General features: G+C 38.0%; 1 protein-coding gene across 1 annotated transcript in view; it reads right to left on the bottom strand.

Moving 5' to 3' along the window:
- Positions 1-338: 338 nt before the first annotated feature.
- Mob1b (MOB kinase activator 1B) overlaps positions 339-21,377 on the bottom strand; it is a 35,790-nt gene continuing 14,751 nt past the window's right edge. The window contains exons 3-6 of the mRNA XM_052735332.1: positions 20,815-20,908; positions 12,832-12,965; positions 9,798-9,961; positions 339-6,621 (exon numbers count right to left, since the gene is read on the bottom strand). Of these exons, the coding sequence (XP_052591292.1) occupies positions 6,544-6,621; positions 9,798-9,961; positions 12,832-12,965; positions 20,815-20,908 (470 nt within the window). The 3' untranslated portion in view covers positions 339-6,543. The remainder of the gene's footprint in view (positions 6,622-9,797; positions 9,962-12,831; positions 12,966-20,814; positions 20,909-21,377) is intronic.

The raw sequence follows: 21,377 nt of genomic DNA, 5'->3' as shown, positions 1-21,377 counted from the left end.
GGCTGGTTAAGCTTTCAGGCTTCTAGCAGCACGGTTCAGCTGAGAGCCATTCGGATATGAGGACACAGAGGCTTCCAGTCTGAGGAAACAAGATGAGCTGAGAAGTTGCCCAGGTGAGGTTAGCTGTGGCTTGTTCTGTCTCTCTGATCTTCCAGTTCACCCCAATACTTGGCTCTGGGTTTGTTTTATTAATAAGACTCTCTAAGATTCCTGCTACAATGTTCTATATACCTTCACTTTGCTTTGAAATGTGTTCAGTGTAAAAGCACCTATAGTAAAAATAAACAGTAATGCGAAGTCAGGATTTGTGGCCAAACATAACTATTTATTAAGTTTTTTTGCTTATAAACATTTTCTTCCTTAAAAAAAAAAAAAAAAGAAAAACCTAGAATTTAAATACCTCCCATTCCACCACATATAAGACTGTATACATTATTTACATCTCTCAAATAAAACATATTACAGATTTTCTGACATTCAGTATTTCCTTTAAAATAACAATAATGAAGCAATTAAACTATGATAGTAACTACAATTTGCATAATCTTGGCACAATTTACAATATGGCGCCCATGTTGCATTTCATATTTTAGACCATTTTCGTCCCATCTAACTACCTTACTAGAGAACCTGTCCCCTGATGAGAACAGACTCTTGTCTCCGTGCATCTCTTAAGCAAGTGCACAACTTGAATGCTGTCCTTCTGCTTCCATTACTTGGTACTGGCAGTTTTTCGGATTTTTGTCTTCAGAAATGATTTCTACTCTGACTTTAAATGTTCCTTATTATTGGCTGTTTTCATGACATTATTTCTACTAATAATTTTAAGTAATATCTTAAATATATAGGAAAAAAATCAAATAGAGCAAAGGTCTTCCGTAAAATATTAGTGATTTCACCACCCTGGTTATGCATATACAAAAATAACAAATAAAATTTAGTAGCTGTAAAAAAGTATTTTCCCTAAAAATAGTCATTTCTGCAAAACAATTTAAGGAGAAGTGTTCTGAAATGAAAATGCACTAATATATTTTACAACCTATACAACTATTTCAGAAACAAAAATGCAAATTTGTGCAACACGACAAGAACTATCCACCTCTAAGAATAATTATGAGGGAGAAGTTAGGAAACTGTCACTGCAGCTTTGGTGACATAAAGAGACTGTCCAGCAAAAAAGAAAACCTGTGTGTGGACAACATTTCAGAATGACTAACGAACTGTAAATCAGCCGTGAGTGCATGTGAGCGGGCGTACACGACAGATGCTGAGTGGGAAAACACAAATCTGTGAAGGCAAGTGATTTCACTTACTGCATGTTTGAGAACTATGCAGCAATATATGCAAAAGAGAAGGAAAGGAAAGAGGGAGGGGGGAGGGGGAAGGAGAGAAGAGGGGAGAAGAGAGGAGAAAAGAGAGGAGAGGTGAGAGGAGGGGAGGAGAGGAAACCTGCACCAGGAACTGCACCACACTTACAAAACTGAGGACCAAATATTTTAGTTTGTATTTTTTTTTTTTTTTTTTGGTTTTTCGAGACAGGGTTTCTCTGTGTAGCTTTGCGCCTCTCCTGGAACTCACTTGGTAGCCCAGGCTGGCCTCGAACTCACAGAGATCCGCCTGGCTCTGCCTCCCGAGTGCTGGGATTAAAGGCGTGCGCCACCACCGCCCGGCTAGTTTGTATTTTTTTCTTTTGTCAGAATATAAATAAGTCCAACTATAAGTGGTAGACAGAGCATGGCAGTCTTAGACCTTCAAAATGAATTCTTACAGATGAACTTCTGAGGAAAACCTTAAAAATTCCAATCATTTGCATTCAGAATCCTGCTGCATGTTCGTTATTTAATATTGAACTTTCCCTATTAAATTTTGAAACAGACCTCTACTCTATTTATCACTCACATATAATCATGCTGGTAACAGTGGCCCCTAGGGTAAATCTCTGTTATGGCAAAGTCCTAATGCTTAAAGTCCATTAGAAGCAATACTTAAAGACTGAGCTGAGTTTGTAAGTGGTATATTCTTTTAACATATCAAGTAAGTTTCAAAATAAGATGTTTACCTAGTATGCAATCACATTTCAAATTACAAATAAACTTTTGGTCCAGTATATATTCAAAGGACAATTAGAATTTAATGTTATGAATGATATGTGCTGAATACTTACATGATTTTAAATGCTATTCATGATAGGAAGGCTAAAACTTGGCATAATTTAATAAAATTTATTCCAATTTTCAATCTCCAGTCTTTAAAGTCAGATTGAAAGAAAAACCTGTTTAAAATAAAACAGAGGTAAAGGCTTTGTTTCTTTAAATTGCTGTATGAAATACTGGATCCACGTTTCCCTACTATTCTCTCAATAAAAACTATCCTATACAATTCAAATGTTTTAAGGAAAAGGGAGGGGGAAAAAACAGAAAGCAAGTTCAAGAGAAAGACCTTAGTTTTAAAATGCTATTTAAATGTAAAGTAATTAAACTGAATCTCTTTTAAAAAAAATGTTTTCACATGTAAATGATGGTTCCCACTTCCAATAGTGACATCAGGAAACTATTCTATTCTGTGATGCAGTCAATGTCTGTAGCCGTCTTCTCTGAAGATTTAGAGCCTAAAATATACTCTTGATTACCAAACACTGGCTTGGTACTCAGAGAATAGTCAAGTTAGTGAATTTGATTTGGTAATTAATGTGGGTTCTACTAAGCTTCGAAAACTGTTTTTGTGCAACTAAAAAGATGAAACTGATTTTTCTTACATAGTCATAAGCCAATTCTCAAAGCACCTATGACACATTACCAAGTTCTAGAAACATACTTTGCAACCTAGCTGAAATAAACAGTGCTCCAAAGAGAACTGCTTTGAAAGTCAACTCTCAGTTGGATGTTAATTAACGTACAACATACTCATTTTAAAAGAAAGTTCCACAACTTAGTATTTGTAGCTCACATAATCTACCATTTCAGTGGTTATCAAAACCTCTCTCAGAGAGGGTGTAGACAAAGCTACAAAAGAAATCTGTTTTGCTACTTTTCCTATACGTAAGGAAAATGCTCATTACATAAAATGGAATCTAGTAATTACATATGCAAAATATAAATATCCATATTTCTATCTTCTGGGAAGGGACTGTAGTGCTTCATCCATCCTGATGATCCAGGTAGTAACTCAGTCAGAAATAAACACTAAAAATATACTCTGCTACCCATTTACAATTTACAATGACTAAGAGTTAAAAAGCGGCAACAACCTAAATCTTTCATTTCAAGGTACACAGAGCTCCAAAGCCACCCATCAACACACACATGTGCACTGTGTGGGGCAGTCTAAAGGGCACAGCTTTTGTGGGAATTGGAAGAACCAAGTCAAAGTGTGAACGAGGCCAGCAGCGCCACCTACTGCTAAGGACAGACATTCCCGTCAGTGTCTCTTCACCACCACTGCTCTGACAACTAAATCATTCCTAAAACTTCTCTCATCATATCCCCATTTAACCAAAGCACTGTGCATAACAATATAATGGTAATTTACTACATTCAAATTGTATGGGATGAGCTTATGAAAGAATGAAAAAAAAATAACTTGCACTTTTTAACTGTATAAAAAATGGGGTAGCCAGGTGTGGTGGTACATACCTTTAATCCAAGCATGTAGGGTGCAGAGGCAAGGGATCTCTGAGTTTGAGACCAACCTGGTCTATATAGCCTGGTCTCCAGGCTAGCCAGGGCTACATAGAGGGACCCAGTCTCAAAAAAAAAAGAAAGAAAGAAAGGAGAGATAATTATTTGTTTATAAATTAACAGATCTAGCTGGGGGGTGGCGCACGCCTTTAATCCCAGCACTTGGGAGGCAGAGCCAGGCGGATCTCTGTGAGTTCGAGGCCAGCCTGGGCTACCAAGTGAGTCCCAGGAAAGGCGCAAAGCTACACAGAGAAACCCTGTCTCAAAAAACCAAAAAAAAAAAAAAAAAAAAATTAACAGATCTAAAAAGAATCTAACAGACATTTATAAGCAAGCTCTCCTGAAAAATAAACTTTCATCCTTATTTTATAAAAGGGCATTTTACTTTCAGAGCAAGTTTTTATTAAACTGACTTTCACTTTTGTTCTAGCGTTTCCTTACTTATAGTCATCTACCACCATGTACACATGCCAGGCCTTTCCCCAGAAGAACTTCTACTCTTTCTACACACACACACACACACACACACACACACACACACACACACACACACACACACCCCTACCCCTCCTTATTTCCCCAAATTGAGGGACTACTTGGAACCGTGGCACCTGAGATTCTGGCACAGTGAAAGTAACTCCTACCTAGGGTAGTGGGAAGCTAAGTCCTACTACCAACCACTAGTTTCTAGGAATAGTTTGCCATTCTTACAGCGTACTGTATGTAAGGCTTAAAGGACCAGAAACAACCTCTCACTCTTATCTCTCACTACGGAAGCCCCTAGTTATTAGGGTGATATGAAGTCAAATACACTATGGAAGACTTTCAGTGAGTAATTATGCGCTTCATTTCCTGTACAGAGAGGACTCAAACATCAGAATTCTAAAGCAACTCATAATGCTTGATATTACCTATTTAGATACTAAAAAAATTATTTTAAGGAAATCAGTTAGCTGTCAGTTCATAAATAAGCACTACTAATAAATGCCCAGTATTTTCTACCTTTTCCAAGCTCTTTTGTTCCTTTTATTATTGGTACTTGGTGAGCAATGGCCATCACAGAAATGAAATGGAGAAAAAGGCAGTTCCTAGTGATCATAATTGCAAGGGCATTCAATTCTATCATCGTTCACTTGTTAATGACAAAACCAATTTTACTTCATTTTAGCCTCTTTTCCACTAAGTATATGCATACAAATTCACAGCAAACATTTCTATTTTACTAGAGGAAAGGTATGTGTCTCTAACTACACACACATACATACACACAGAGACAGAGAGAGAATGAGAATTGAAGGAAACAATTTATCCAAACTGACAAAATTAAAACTCAGAGTCTGAAAAGCGTATTTCTCAAGAACAAAACTGATCGGGGGGGGGGGGGGGGGGAACCTCAATATTAATTCTAAAAACCAAATTCCCAATCTTGTAAATGATGATGACAATTCAACAGAATGTCATGTCAACTGAAATTTAAAAGTTATTAACTACCGAGCTAGTATTTTTATTACTTGATTTCACAGTGGAAAAATAAGTCAGGATGCTTCAAACTGCACCAATAATCAAGGTAGTGTATCATTTAAAATGACAGGCAAATATCAGCTCCATTCACTGAATGGAAATGCTAAAAAGTGATTAATTTCCCCCCAAATAGTCATTATATTCCATGTTGAATGTTTGTACCTAAAACTAAGTATTTATTTTTAACTTCTCATGGAAGCTGACTTCTAAAAGGAAGTCTTCAAGACTGTTTATAAGTAATAAACACCATTCTATTCCAGGGTTTTAAAACGGGACTTTCTAGAATCTGACTCCCCATACTTAATCCTTTCTCTTTTGATTTCCCAAATAAACTAATGCCTGCCACTAACCATTCTCATTTTTCCTTCCTCTTTGATGTACAAGGGGATTCTGCACTTATGGCTCATTTGGCAACTGCTGGGAAACCTCACAGTTCAGCATCCTTTCTCAAGATGGCAATTCCATAAATAACCTGAAGTTTTACACTTACAGTGCACTTAACATGTAGAAAGAAGCTGAAATGCAATAGCTATTACATTTCAACATCCTCAAATGTCAATATCACAGATATTGAGAGATGGAAAAAGACCTGCTTGTAGAACTTTAAACATCTGTTGAACAGAATATATTAGTCAATATCAAAAATAATTAAGAATTTTGTTGTTTCACATTTATGTTCTACATGCACACCTTTACAAATTATGTCAAAAATAATTAAGAAATAATTGTTGTCTTACATTTATGTTCTACATGCACACCTTTACAAATTATGTTTTTTCAATGTAGTAAAAGTGGGACATCATCAACTTGAGTAAACTATGGCTTTTATAACAGATTACTTTACAACATGCACAAGTAAGTGCCCTAGATAGAAATTCTAATATTGTTTCAAGCTCTGCTCAGTCCTATATCTGTGCTTTGCACTTCAGAAGTGAGCCTATCAAGGCACTTAAAAACACATAAGTCTGTTTTAGGGACTTCAAAGTGGGCCACAATTTACACAACACAGAATCCAACCCATCGGCATTTCAATCAGTTAGTATTTGTGTCCAGAGTACAATATCATAAAAAGTCCTCAAGTAACCAAAACCAGGTTAATAAAAATAAAGTATTAAAAAAAATACTGTACACCACTAAGATAAAATTTGCCCCTTTCAAGTGTAGAGAATGGTTCTTGGCTTCCTCTAGCAACAAAATATAATTTTATATATTCAGAAGAGAAAAGGGAACCCAAGCAAGCCCCCAAACCTAAAACACAAACAATCCAGATAAAAACAAAATAGAACAAAGCCCAAATAAACCCCTCACAGCTTCACTGGAGGAAGAATTAACGGCTTTCATCCTTTTATCTGTCCTTTGAGGTGAGTTTTTCAATCAGTTCTTGGAGTGGTGCAAGTTCTCTTCTGTCAATAAGGTTGAACTCCTACAAAGAAAAAAACATTATTTGCATCTAATTCCAAAGCAGATTACTATGGATACAAGCTTCTAAAGTAAAAGTAAACTTCATTTTTAAAACTGTTTACTACCTTAAAGAAATCACTTGACCTCCTCCTTGATGCTGTAACATCTGTAATATTAAAAAAACAAATCCCCCCTAACTCATAAAATTATTGTGGAGACTAAATATGGTAACTGCTTTTAACTACTTCATGTAATTCCTGGAACACACTACCAATCAGTAAGTGGGAGCTGTTGCTTCCAAATGAAAACAGTACAATGGGTGGCACTGCAATATATCAATCAAATAAGGATCTGATATCACTGCAAAGGAAAAGCTTTTACCGTGGAAAAATTAAGAAGTTGGGATACTGTGCCAATAATCATGGTACTGTATCTTTTTTTAATGATTGATTCATTTATTATATTTACAGTGTTCTGCCTGCACACCAGAAAAGGGCACCAGATCTCATTATAGCTGGTTGTGAGACACCATGTGGTTGCTGGGAATTGAACTCAGAATGTCTGGAAGAGCAGCCAGTGCTCTTAACCTCTGAGCTATCTCTCCAGCCCGGTACTGTATCTTTTTAAAATGACTTTTTAAATGATTTCTGCTGAACTATGATTTTAAAAGTGAATAAATAAAGGTGACATATACTTCCAGCCTTCTGTATAATGGACTATTCTCAACTCTCAATTTCATTTATTCATTAGCATCCATCTTATGGCCAGCACTACAATCAGTACTTTAGAGAAGCATTACTATTACAAGCCTACCCCCTCAGATCTGTGGAGAACATGTGAGAAGACATACATGGGAATACATACCATGTGACTAAATTTTTGTTTTGACATTAAAGAAACATTGTTAAATAAAGCATGTCCAATCTTCCTATCTTGACAAACCTTCTGAGTGACCAGAACAGCAGACTCAAATTTAGAATTCGTAAAATGCCTCATAATTCTACAGTACAAAGTATGAGATCCAGCTCTGAGTACCTAATCCTCAGTTAACCTTTTGCTTTTCCAACCCTAAGCTCCACCTGCGCCCAAAGGGGCCCCAGGCAAATGAGTAAAGGTAAGTTGGCTGGCAAATATGAGTGATGTCCACATACCTCTTAATAAGCAAGTATCATCTGGGTACTCCTCATGTCTAAAGTTATACTTAGTAGAGATGTGACCTATTCTTCAAAGAATAAACATCAACAATTCACCTGAGAGCATGAGGGTAGGGAATTCTGGGATCACTTATATTCTAAACACATGAGACACTATGTTGTTGGCCCTGTAGAATCTGTACTATATGGGACCAGAGCAAGAATCTCCAAGTTCAGAGGCCCAAGCAAGTGATATTTTTAATCAAAAGGTGTTGCTAGGAGGGTAAGATGTGCAAAATGCTCTAAATTGATTCTCCACTATTTGCTAGCACATAGCAAACAGTATACTTTATGGCTATAAAGTAAAGTAAAACTAACACTTGTAAAGGAAGAATATTTTCACCTGAACCAATAAAACTTAAACTTTGGCCATCATTTTCTGATAACTAAAGTATTAATGCAAATCTTAAGTAGTTTCTGTTGTTAGGGGTCTGCAGATGAGACTGTCAAATAACTCAAGAAAGTTACAACCTCTTAAAATGTATTTTTACAGATAATTTAAAAGAAGTGTGCCTTTAGTGTAAGGAGTATGCATTAATGAAAATGGACACGTTTCTTTAGTAGAGAGAAAAGTAAAAATATTTATAGACATACGCTAACATACAAAATCAACACAAAATAAAACTAGCTTTCTCCCACCAACATCTCCTTCTTCTAATCTCTACAAAAACAGGAAACAAATTAACTAGTTGGCTCATCTATTTCCAACTCTTTCACTTTCCCCCATTATTTCTCTAATCAGAGAATTAAATAAAACTATATTCATGTATAGTTTTTTCTTGCCTAATTTGTTTGAGACAAGGTACTGATAGGTAGCCCAGGTTGGCCTTCAACTCCTGATTCTCATGTCTCAGCCTCCAGCTGGGCTTGTGTGTAGGAGCCACCATGCCTGGTTTCTTAGTCTACATTTCAAAGCCCAGCTCTCTTAGGATTAAACAAAAGGGAAACAAACTAGCAAGTCAGTTCAAACTATAAGGGACCTCTAAAACACACTCTGACCCTTTCTTTTCTCACACATGACAGACAGTCATTAGCTTCAAAATTACTCAGAATATGGTTTTAAAAAGAAGTAGGGGAGCCGGGCGGTGGTGGCGCACGCCTTTAATCCCAGCACACGGGAGGCAGAGCCAGGCGGATCTCTGTGAGTTCGAGGCCAGCCTGGACTACCAAGTCAGTTCCAGGAAAGGCTACACAGAGAAACCCTGTCTCGAAAAACCAAAAAAAAAAAAAAAAAAAAAGAAGAAGTAGGGGAGCTGGGTGCTTTGTCAGGAGGCAGAGGCAGGAGGATCTCTGTGAGTTCTAGGCTAGCTTGGTCTACAGAGTGAGTTCCAGGACAACCAGCGCTACACAGACAAATGCTGTCTCAAAAAACCACAAAAGTGGGGGGGGGGGGGGGAATGATGTGATATTCAAAGTATACATCCATAAAAGAGTACACTGACAGAGATCTGAAATTTTCCCTTTAAAGTAGAGGTTTAAGAGAAGGCGTGCTAGAACACTTGAGACCAAATTCACTGCCGGTGTGCCCAACAGGTGGAGCTCACGTTCTGATTCCGTTTTTTCCTACTTGGTTGGCTTTGTTGTCTAACCATCTGTTTGTTGAGACAGGATCTTATGGCCTAGGATAGCCTGAAACTTGTTAAATAGCTGGCTGGCCTTGAACTCAATCCTTATGCATCAGCCTCTCGAGTGCCAAGATTATAGGCGAGTACCATCATATCTGACTCACTATTCAGAGTTCTTATTTAGCCCCTTCATATGGCCTGGAAATTGACACAGTCCAAGCAAGGCAAGGCATCTTGGAACCGTTTTTAAGAGTTGCCTACCATAAACTGGTAGACTAAAGAAATGAAGAAACAAAAGGCCCATCATTATCATCTTGGAAAGTATAAAACAGGATGTAGATTAGATAGAGATAACAAGTTCTGTTCTGACAGTGTATATGCACCATGTATTCATCACAGAATTCTAAAAATAAGCAACAAAAGCTTATAAGTCAACCTACCTGAACAAAAAAAATAAAGTGCTTGAAAGATGTATTGAGATGTGCTTCCTCCTGAAGCTGGATCACAGGGTCAAAATGTTGGTGATAAATGTGAGCATAAACTCTAAAGAGTCGTTTGAGAATTGTTTTTGCCACGGACATGAAATTCTTCGGGAATGGAACACCTAGTAAAGAGATAAGCCCCTCTGTTAGTAAGAAAAGAGCACAAAGCAGCATGATTTGCCATCAAGTAGCAACAGGGCTGAAAGATGTAGTGTATATGAATCCCTATTTTCATGCCAGTAAAATCTTTGAGAAGTTCTTAGCACATCATGAATGAAAGTAAACTGCAGAGCTTTTTAAACATAAGAATGAGTCTTCTTGCCGGGCGGTGGTGGCGCACACCTTTAATCCCAGCACTCGGGAGGCAGAGCCAGGCAGATCTCTGTGAGTTCGAGGCCAGCCTGGGCTACAGAGTGAGTTCCAGGAGAGGCGCAAAGCTACACAGAGAAACCCTGTCTCGAAAAACCAAAAAAAAAAAAAACAATGAGTCTTCTTTATGGCACATTTTACGTCTAACACACTACCACTTCACAAACACCTAAGAGGCAGCACAACTAGAACTCACACCCAGATTATTAGATTTGCTAGCATAAGCTCCACACAAATATGTGCTAACATAAATAATGTATTAACCCCTTCAGTTAATGATCTTACTATATCAGGTGCACACACACACACAACTTAGCCTTAGGGAGATCCTGATCCAGGCATCAGAGATTACACATGTCTGTAATCTCAGCACCTGGGAGGCTGAGGCAGGATGATACTGAGTTCAAGACCAACATGGGATACATAACAAGATCCTGTCTCAAAAAAATTAAAAATAAAAATAAAATAAGGAGATTTGAATTTGGGAGGATACTATCCAAAGAGCAAATCAGAGCCAAAAAGACTATTTCTCAATCTTATTTACATTTTGAGTAGAACAGATTATATATATGGAGAATGAAACCATGGTTACCATGTTAAAGGGATAGGTTATGAGAGAATGTAGGTCAGAGATATATACACATAATATCTGTAGCAAACACACAGGATAATCAAGTCTAAAGATGTAATATAAAATATAAGAATAAAACTAATAATATACCATATTGAGGTTTTATCAGTTGTGTAATTATAGCTGCTTTCATAACAGAATAAAATGGATTAACTGTAACACTATTTTACTATAAATATATATTTGCATCACGCTATATAACAAATATATAAAATATTTCAATTTTAATAAAAATCTGGGCCAGTGAGATGGTTTAGCAAGTAAAAGTACATGTTGGGCCAGACAGATAATGTGATTCAATCCCCAGAAGGTACATAAAGGTGAAAGAGAGAACTGACTCTACAAGGTTGACCTCTGACCCCCACATGCATACACATAATAGTAATAAGCAAATTTTTAAAAAGAAGGAAAAGAATACAAAATCCTAAATTCTAAACGTTGAACTTGGCAATCCAAGCACACATTGGTATTCCCGGCTCATTGTCATTTTCACACCACTATAAATCACAAGGAAACAAGCACATCACAGTCAAAGGACACTGTAAAATAGCAAAAAAAAAAAAACCTGAAGCCCACAGTTCTAGACACAGCACTGCATAAAAGCATTAGCAATGATCTTCTTTAGCTATAGAGGACATTACTAGGAAAACCTGAAACACACAAACAGGACCTAAGAACAGAGAACAGTGCTCTAATGAAAGCATACAATGTTAGCCAAAAGTTGTTTGACAACACTCTAAGGGTTCATTGAAAACATAGTTGTAATAGCTTGAAAAGGTACAAACCCATATTGACTGTCTAACAGCAACAATTTAGACTTGATAGGTCTACCTTTAAGCAAATACACCAAACAAGTAACTCAATCTATGTCAGGCCAAATCCTCAAATCTGTTTTTTTCTTCTCACATACCTTGATTTCAAAATCTCTGTGATTTGTGATGGCTCATGCCTGTAACCACACTCAGGAGGCTCAGACAGAATGGCCACGGGCTGGATGACAGCCTGAACTACAAAGGGAGATCCTAATCTCAAAACAAAAGAACGAAATAAAATCTTTAAGATTAATTTTATGAGTTGTAAAAACCACATTCTTCATTATAAGTATAAAATTAGATACAAGCCATGTAAACTTTGGAGAAAAAGAAAATAAACATGAGTGTGATAGGTATTATTAGCTGTCTTATTATCCATTATCTTTTTTCTATGATAGGACAGATTTTATTACCTCCCTATATCATAAATTCATCTGTCCACCACTTAAAACTGTAATGTATATCCTTAATAAATTTAGTGTGAAAAGGGATAAAAGAACACTCTTGAAATGTATAAAACTAGAAATATTTTGATTGATGTGATAACTCGCTATCAGTAATAAGCTTCCATCTAGAACTTGCTACTGAAAAGAAAACCTACTAGATATTTATAATTCTTTAAAAAAAAAAAAAAAAAGAAAAAAAGGAGCCTTGCATGTTGGGCCCACTCTTTAATCCCAGCACTCGGGAGGCAGAGGCAGGTGGCTCTCTGTGAGTTCAAGGCCAGCCTGGTCTACAGAGTAAGTTCTAGGACAGTCAGAGCTACACAGAGAAACCCTGTCTTGGAAGCAAAAAAGAACTTAAAACACACTCAAAAGTAACTTCATTAGAAATGTCAGTAATATTTTAATCTGAAACATCACAAAAATTTTAGCAAATAAAAATCAAGTCAAGAAGTAGATCACTTATTTCTATTAAGTCTAGCCTTTCAACTAACTAGTATTTAAAACACTAGGTGTAAGGGTGGAAAAAAAATCAGTTTATATGCGACAGCTTGCTTAGGTCATGACTGGGTTAGCAAGCTCTGGTGCCTCTTCTTGGAAACTGCATAATAAACACGCTCATCAACACAGTCCCAAGGAACTGCTCAAATGGGTAGGACAGGAAGACAGAGAGAGCAATTATAGAAACATAAAATTAAATACAGCATGATTTATCCTAATTATATAAAGTAATTTACCAATTTTTGATGGGAATAACGTTTCATCATCTAGCTGGTCCTGAACCCAGGTCATCAGGTAATCAATATACTTTGGTGCAGAGCACTTGATAGGCTTTTTTATGTTTGTTCCATCTGCCCAATGATATTCATATCTGCAATGGAAAGACAGAAAGTGCACAGGACATCAGAAGAGAGGTACAGATGTGCACGTACAAGTATATGTACGATGAAGGTATACACAAACATGTTTTAAACAATCTGTTCTTCCAAGTAAGTACACATTTTTAACCGACAGTAGCCTGTTTTGCTTTTATCACAATCCAACCTAAGGAGATCAGATCAAACTCATCTTCTATTTAGATGTTTGCCTCATCTGATTTTCTATCTTTTCCTTTCTTCCTTTCTTCAAAAAAAACTCTCTCATTCTATAGAGCAGGCTGGCTTGTGCTGTGGAATAAACCTCATGTACACTGTAAAGATTTGTCACTTAGGTTGGTTTAATAAAACACTGATTGAACAGTAGCTGGGCATGAAGTTAGGCTGGAAAGCCAAACTGAGAATGATGGGAAGGAGGGCGGAGTCAAGGAGCCACCAGCCAGACACAGAGGGAGCAAGATGAGAATGTCATATTGAGAAAAGGTACCAAGCCATGTGGCTAAACATAGATAGGAATTATAGGTTAATTTAGGTGTAAGAACTAGTTAGTAATAAGCCTGAGCTACCAGCTGAGCATTTATAATTAATTTAAACCTCTGAGTGATTATCTGGATGTGGCTGCGGAACAGGGTGGGACAGAGAAAAGCCTCAGTTTACAGGCTTGGAACTCAGAGATACACCTGACTGTGGGATGTTCTGTATGGCAAATGTGTTGCTAATTAGTCAATAAATAAAACACTGATTGGCCATTGGCTAGGCAGGAAGTGTAGGCGGGACAAGGAGGAGAATAAAGCTGGGAAGTGGAAGGCTGAGTCAGAGAGACACTGCCAGCCGCCATGATGAGAAACAGCATGTGAAGACGCCGGTAAGCCACGAGCCATGTAGCAAGGTATAGATTAATGGAAATGGATTAATTTAAGCTGTAAGAACAGTTAGCAAGAAGCCTGCCACGGCCATACAGTTTGTAAGCAATATAAGTCTCTGTGTTTACTTGGTCGGGTCTGAGAGGCTGTAGGACTGGCAGGTGAGAGAGATTTGTCCTGACTGTGGGCCAGGCAGTAAAACTCTAACTACACCTGAATCTGCCTCTCAAGTGCTAGGGTTTAATCACAGGCTGCCATGAACAGCTCCTGAATTAAAGAGCTCTCTCCAACACAGAGTAGAACAATTAGCTGAAGTAGAAGTTGTTACTTCTCTGTTGTACCTCTAAACTTTATAGTTGTTTTTCTTGCTTACATAAAAATGAAGCATAATTATTTTTACTTGGGGGCTTTAAATTTGGGGTTAAGTATAAAGAATGACAGAAAATTCAAAGTAAAACTAATACAAGTAAGAATGGTTCACTAGTTTTATACATTAGGACGAGGAACTAATATACCCTTAAAGGAAAATGGCAACTCAAAAATGTTCACATTTGGGTATTAACATTACCCTTTGATTTAACTTGCAACCACCATGTGAGAAACAAAAGGTCAAGAACAAGGAACACTACAATGAAATGTACTTCTCCTACTCTGAAAAACAGATCAGTAGAAGAGATGCCCAAAATGTATAAATAAAAATATGTATGAACTGCCTATCTAAAATGAACAATTTACCCTTGGAAGATCTACCAATAAATGCAATTATAAAACAAGTTAGTTGTAGCACCAATCTTAATTGGTCTTAATGATAAAAACCTAGAGCCAGATATCAGGGTGAGAACTGAAAGATCAGAGAAGCAGAGCAGCAGCCACTAGTTCTTACCTCTATGAAATCCTCAGCCTAAAAGGGAGCTGAGCTCCTGCCTCCTCCCCACTTATAGTCCTCTCTCTGCCCTGCCATATCATTTCCTGTCTCCACTTCCCTAGTGCTGGGATTATGGCGTGAGATCCCAAGTGCTGGGATTAAAGGTGTGTGCCACCACTGCCTGGCCTCTATGGTTACCTAGTGGTTAGTTCCTCCCTCTGATCTTCAGGCAAGCTTTATTTGTTAAAGCACAAAGTATCACCACAGTTACTTAATCTATATTCAGGCCAAACCCTCAAGTTATTTTCTTAAACAATTCTCTCTCTCTCTCTCTCTCTCTCTCTCTCTCTCTCTCTCTCTCTCTCTCACACACACACACACACACACACACACACACACACCCCTGACTTTTAAGATAATAGGAACTCTTCTTACAAACTTTACAGTGTACATGTGCATCAACATAGCCCTAAAGGACTAAGTACAAAGATGAAACTCCAAAATATAAAAATGTATAAACTGAATTGGCATTTAGATTTTTTAGTTTCCAACATTTCTTCCACTCTTTTTTTTTTTTTTTTTTTGTTTCTCTGTATAGCCCAGGATGTCCTGGAACTCATTCTGTACACCAGGCTAGACTTAACTCAGAGATCCACTTGCTTCTCCCGCACAAGTGCTATGATTAAAGGTGAGCGCCATCACCACCCAGCACTACTTCACTTTTTTTTGTTTTTTTTTTGTGGGGGTTGTTTGTTTGTTTGTTTTTGGTTTTTTTTGTTGTTGTTTTACAAGACAGGGTTTCTCTGTGTAGTCCTGGCTGCCCTGGAACTTTCTGTAGACCAGTCTGGCCTTGAACTCATAGAGATCCACCTGCCTCTGCTTCCTGAATGCTGGGATTAAAGGCGTGCACCACCACTGCCCAGCTAATATTTCACTTTTTAAATCAACTGTTTTCTAATCTTTTCCCCAGGGTTTGATCTGACTGAAGAATAGACTAGTAAGCCCAACAAAATAGCAATATAACAGAAAAATACTACATAGTATTTAAACTGATAAAAATTATCTTCAATAATATGAATGAGGATCCTTTCTATTTATCAAATCTACACCTTAATAATAATCCAAAATTGTTGTAAGCAGCGATACACCTTAATAAACATTCTTAGAATAGCCTTTATTATCATTGCTGAGCACGAAGAATGACATCAAATCCACTGTGAAGTCTCAAAAGGGAGATTCTCCCAGACACCTACTGGTACCCTGCTGTGACGGTTAATCACTCTCACAGTCAGAATTTTCTCTATTATAAAATTTAAATACTCAATGCAATTTTAAGCCTGTTTCTTCTTGACTCTCTTGAGAGACAGAGACTATAAGTAGGACTTAACTATCATTACATTTCACTTAAGAAACATGAACTTAGGTGTGGTGGCCCACCGAGGGTTCCTAGTGAGACATCACTCAAGGTCAGAGGATCTGAGCTTGCTTTACCCAGCAGGGCTGCATAATGGGATGATTTAGTCAGGGCATGTTTATCTGGTGTTTGGAAGGGTCTACACTTGACTGTATGGTGTGCTTTGAACTTGCAAGGGGGAGGTCTTTTGCCTCTCCCCTTGACATATCATAAAAAGCCCTTTGGAGGGCTGGAGAGATGGCTCAGAGATTAAGAGCACTGGCTGTTCTTCCAGAGGTCCTGAGTTCAATTCCCAGCAACCACATGGTGGCTCACAACCATCTGTAATGAGATCTGGTGCCCTCTTCTGGCCTGCGAGCATGTATGTACGCAGAACACTGTATACATAATAAATAAACAAATCTTTAAAAAAAAAAAAAGCCCTTTGGAATAAAGCTCTGGGTGGCTGGGTATTGACCCAGGGCCCTCCCGAAGCTATACTGTGTCTCTGTTTTTCTTATTGTCTCTTTCTATCTTTCTACCTAATATTTCCTCATTCCTGTCTCCTCCAACCAAGAACCCTTCAAAAGGTTGGAGCAGGTCAGAGCTGGACTCTGACAGACTCCCACACTTAGGACTGGAGAGATAACTGAAGTTAAGTGTGCTTACTGCTCTTACTGAAGACCTGAGTTCAATTTCCAGCACACAAATGTACTTCACAGTTACATTGCTAATGCCAGTCTAGGGGATCTGATACCCTCTTTTAGCCCCTGTAAACTCCTGAATGCACATGGTACACACTCATACACATAAAATAATAAACAAATAAATGAATCTTTAAAAAACAAGAAGGTAGGCTGGAGAGATGGTTCAGCAGTTAAGAGAACTGGCTGCTCTTCCAGAAGACCCGGGTTCAACTGTCAGCTCTGCATGGCAGCTGACAACTGTTTGTAACTCCAGTTCCAGGGCATCCAACACCCTCACAGACATACATGCAGGCAAAACACCAATAAACATAAAATAAAAATAAATCTTTAAAAAAATAAACAAAATATAAATAAAAATTTATATTAAATTATTAAAATATTATTTAAATTTGTATTTTCTCTCTACATTAAGAAACTTGAAAGTCTTTACCCTTTCTTCACAATCACGTTTGTTAACTTGTTTGCTGTGGAACAATCTTTGTACACTGTAAATATGTATTACTCTCATTGGTTAATAAAGAGCTGACTGGGCAGCAGAGATTGGGCGGGAGAGACTAGGAGGACTCTGGGAAGAAGAAGGGAGGATCTCAAGAGTCACAATGTAAACAGGATCAGAGTAAACAGGATCAGAAGTACACACATGAGGTAAACAAGCCTCAGGGCCGCACATAAATTAATAGAAATGGGCTAATTTAAGTTGTAAGAGCTAGTTAAAAACAAGTTTAAGCTATCAGGCGAGCATTTATAACTAATATTAAGTCTCTGTGTGGTTATTTGGGAACTGACTGGCGGGACAGAAAAGTCTGCCTACATTTGTTACTGATTTTCAGGTGTTCATTCACTTCTATATCAAAATCAAAAGCAAACATGGTAAATCAAAGATTCATATTCAATGTCCTGAAGTTTTACAAATAATCTCAACTTTCAAGATCCTAAGACTTTTTGAAAAATGAAACAACTAACTATATGTTGCTTATTCCTCTAGCACTTAAACCTATTGACTCCCTATTCTTTTCTTTTGTTATGTTTATAATTAAGATTTTGTTATGGTTTGAGTTTGAAATGTGTCCCACAGGCTCGGGTGTTGGCTTACTATGGAACCTTTACAAATGATGCTGGTATACCACTGGGACAGGCCTTCAAGGTGTCAGCTGGAGCTGTCTCTCCTTTTGATCCTCAATGAAAGCTCTCACTGCCCCATACCAACCCATCAACCATGCCTTCCCCACCACAACAGACTGAAACGCCCCAATCTGTGAGCCAGAACAGAGCTTTTCTTCAAGTTGCTTCTGTCAGGTATTTTTTTCACTACAACAATAAAAGTCACTAACACAAATGACTTCATTGGCCTGGCGGTGATGGCGTACACTTTTGATCCCAGTACTCGGGAGGCAGAGGCAAGCAGAGTTTTAGACTAGCCTGGTCTACTGAGTGAATTCTAGGACAGCTTGGGCTACACAGAGAAACCCTGTCTTGAAAAAACAAACAAACCAAATGACTTCATTGGTGGCTCTATTCTATTCTCAACTGGTTTTCTTTTTTTCACTCTTAACAGACCAAAAAAAAAAAAAGACAAGAGCAAATACTGTCATCACAATATTTACTTGTAAATTACAGCTCCAACATACCCACTATTTCTTTTCCAATCACAATAAACAGCAAATGTCAACCAAGTCCTCAGAAACATCATTTAGTACCACTTGGTAAAAGGCTAATGATACCAACTGGTTGATCACATATACTCCAGATCAAAACTAAGAATTGCTAATGAGTGCTGACAAGATGCCCCAGTGGGAAACTCCAGAGTTGACATTAACAAACATCTCTCCATGGTACAATTCTTCCTTTGTCGGTAAAGATAAAGAACTGGGACAACTCCTAGCATTAGTAACAGGCAAGAGTGCCAGGCGTAGTGGGCACATGCCTTTAATCTAAGCACTTGGCAGGCAGAGGCAGGTGGGTATCTGAGTTTAAGGCCAGCCTGGTCTACACTGAGAGTTCCAAGACAGCCTGGGCTGCATAATAAAACTATCTAAAAGGAAAAAAAAAAAGACAAGAGTAAAGATTCTCCAAAAAGTGCCAGGTGTGGCAGCACACGCCTTTAATCCCAGCACTTAGGAGGCAGAGGCATGTGGGTCTCTGTGAGTTCGAGGCCAGCCTGGAATACAAAGCAAGTCCCAGGACAGCCAGAGCTACCCAAAGAAAGTCTGTCTCTAGGGGAAAAAATTCTCCAAAAAGGAAGAAAGGAAAAGGAAAAGAGCTGGGCATGGTGGGCACAGCTATAATCCCAACACAACTGAGAAAGATCCCAATGCCTACCTGGGCTGCATAGGTAAGATGTAGTCTCAAAACAATTGTGTTTGTTGTTTATTTACTGATTGATTGAGTGATTGATTATCTTAAGGAAAAAGAGAGTAAGAGGAGCAGGTGGGCAGGCAATGTGCTACAGAGGAATCTGCTTTTCTTTTTAGAAGGCAGAGTTACTTTGTTCCTCAATACAAACTAACCATGTAACAGCAAAATTAAAACCGCCTATTTTCACATGAAACTTAAAACATCTGAACTAAACACCAATAGTACCAACAGGAATCAAGTTATAAAAGGGAATTTAATTTCTCCAATGCCTTTTTTTCCTTAAGAAATCTTAAAATAACAAGATAGAAATTTGATGAGACTAAGACAATGTCATCTGAACCATAATATTTAGCCAAAGGGATATCTAATTCATTTAAAATCAAATTTGATAAGGATAGGCATCTTTGGTTAAAAATCTACAGAGAGTCAGGTGTGGTGGTACACACCATTCATCTCAGGACTCAGAAAGCAGGCACACAGACATCTCTGAGTCCGAGGCCAGCCTGATCTACACAGGGAGTTCCAGGACAGATGGGGCTACACAGAGACTGTCTCAAAAAAGCAACAACAGACGTTCCATAAAGGACAGTTCTCCAAAATAAAGAGTTCCTCGAGGTGTGAAAACCACTGGCTACAGTTCTAACAGATGAGACCTAAAGGAAGCAGGGAACTGAGATTTGGGAAAACTCACATCTGTGGGCAAGACAGCAGTGCAGAGCAAACACAGCTCTCTGCTTTTCTAGTGAGAATGGTCAGTGTATGTTTACCTCCTAAAATAGCAACACACCTCTCCTGAGCTCCCACACCTCTGCAGCAAGTTCTTTTATCAGCTGACTAAATTCTTTTGCTCATGTTAATACATGGATCAGTAATTTTCTGGTAAATGTTGGAATATGAAGCAAAATATATGATATATTTACATATCACTAAGTAAATAGCAGTGGCATTTATGAGTAGTAATACTAAAAGCCAACTTCAAAAGGGCATTGGCCCAACCAATACTGATTGTTGAGGAGGTAATAACAGCTTTAAGATTTAAAAGAACAAATAAAGAATGAGTAGCCTATCATAGGGTTGGAGAGATACCACAGCTCTTTGGAACATGCAAAGTTCTTCCAGAGGCCCTGAGATAGGCTCCAACCTGAGGCAGCTTCCAGGAAATTGGATGCCTCTGGCCACTGAGGGCAGTTGCACTCACATGCACACACCTACATACACCTACATATATCTACACACACACACACACACACACACACACACACTAAAAACAATGTTTTTTAGATGAAAAAGTTGAGCAGAAAGAGCACATCTACACTGAAGAACGCTAAGCAGTTCCATAGGCAAAGAAATGTTAGGATGGGCCTGTAACAAGGGTGAGACATTTTAAAACATTAACATAAGATTAAAAAAAAGAAATGGAAGAGAAGAAAAATGTCCAAGAAGGATAGAAGAAACAACTTTTCAGAAGAAACCGAGCAACTGGCAAGGAGTTTCCAGGAAGCTAGCTCAGGTGGATAGGAAAAGACACCTGGTAAGGAGAGGGAGCAGCAGAAGGCAGGTCACAGGGAAGCCACTGAGGGACTACCAGAGCCCAGGAAGTGCATGGCGAGACACTTCTTCTCATACAGTGACAAAGAAAACCAGTCATTAACCATATCTTACTTTGGTCCAGCTGACATCACCGGACAACTCTCCTCTGTACAGAAGTCTGTGATGGTTCCATAAAGCATATTGATTTGATTGAAAAAATCCACAGCTGCAAAGCAAATGTCCGTTATAAGTAAAATAAAACAGTAAAAAAGTAACTTTCATTCTATTTAAGCAGAATCCCAGGTTCTTTTTCCCTACAAAAGCAGGTGAAAAGCTCACACCAAAGCCCCAGTTGGTGAGTATACTAAAATTAGGAGCTTGTATTAGAGAGCAGGAAGATAAAGTGTGAAAAATTATGGGTAACTCACATAAAAAAAATTTATATGTAAAATACACAAAAGACTATATGAGAGTAAGAAAAGACAACGCATCAGGAAATGTAACAATTTAAAACGCCCCCTCACAAAAAAGTTTCTAGATAATCATAAAATCCTATGAAAAATGTTGGTAATAATGAAACCACAAATTTAAATGATAATGGGTTGGCATTCCAAAGCCACTCTCGGAAAACACCGACTTCACAATGGAAACAGCCAAGAATACACAACCCAGTGTAAACTGTGTGTGCATGCGCA

This window comes from Peromyscus californicus, unplaced genomic scaffold (assembly GCF_007827085.1).
Source record: "Peromyscus californicus insignis strain IS unplaced genomic scaffold, ASM782708v3 Scaffold_13__1_contigs__length_99412109, whole genome shotgun sequence".
Lineage (NCBI taxonomy): Eukaryota > Metazoa > Chordata > Mammalia > Rodentia > Cricetidae > Peromyscus > Peromyscus californicus.
This window is presented reverse-complemented; position numbering and strand designations above follow the sequence as displayed.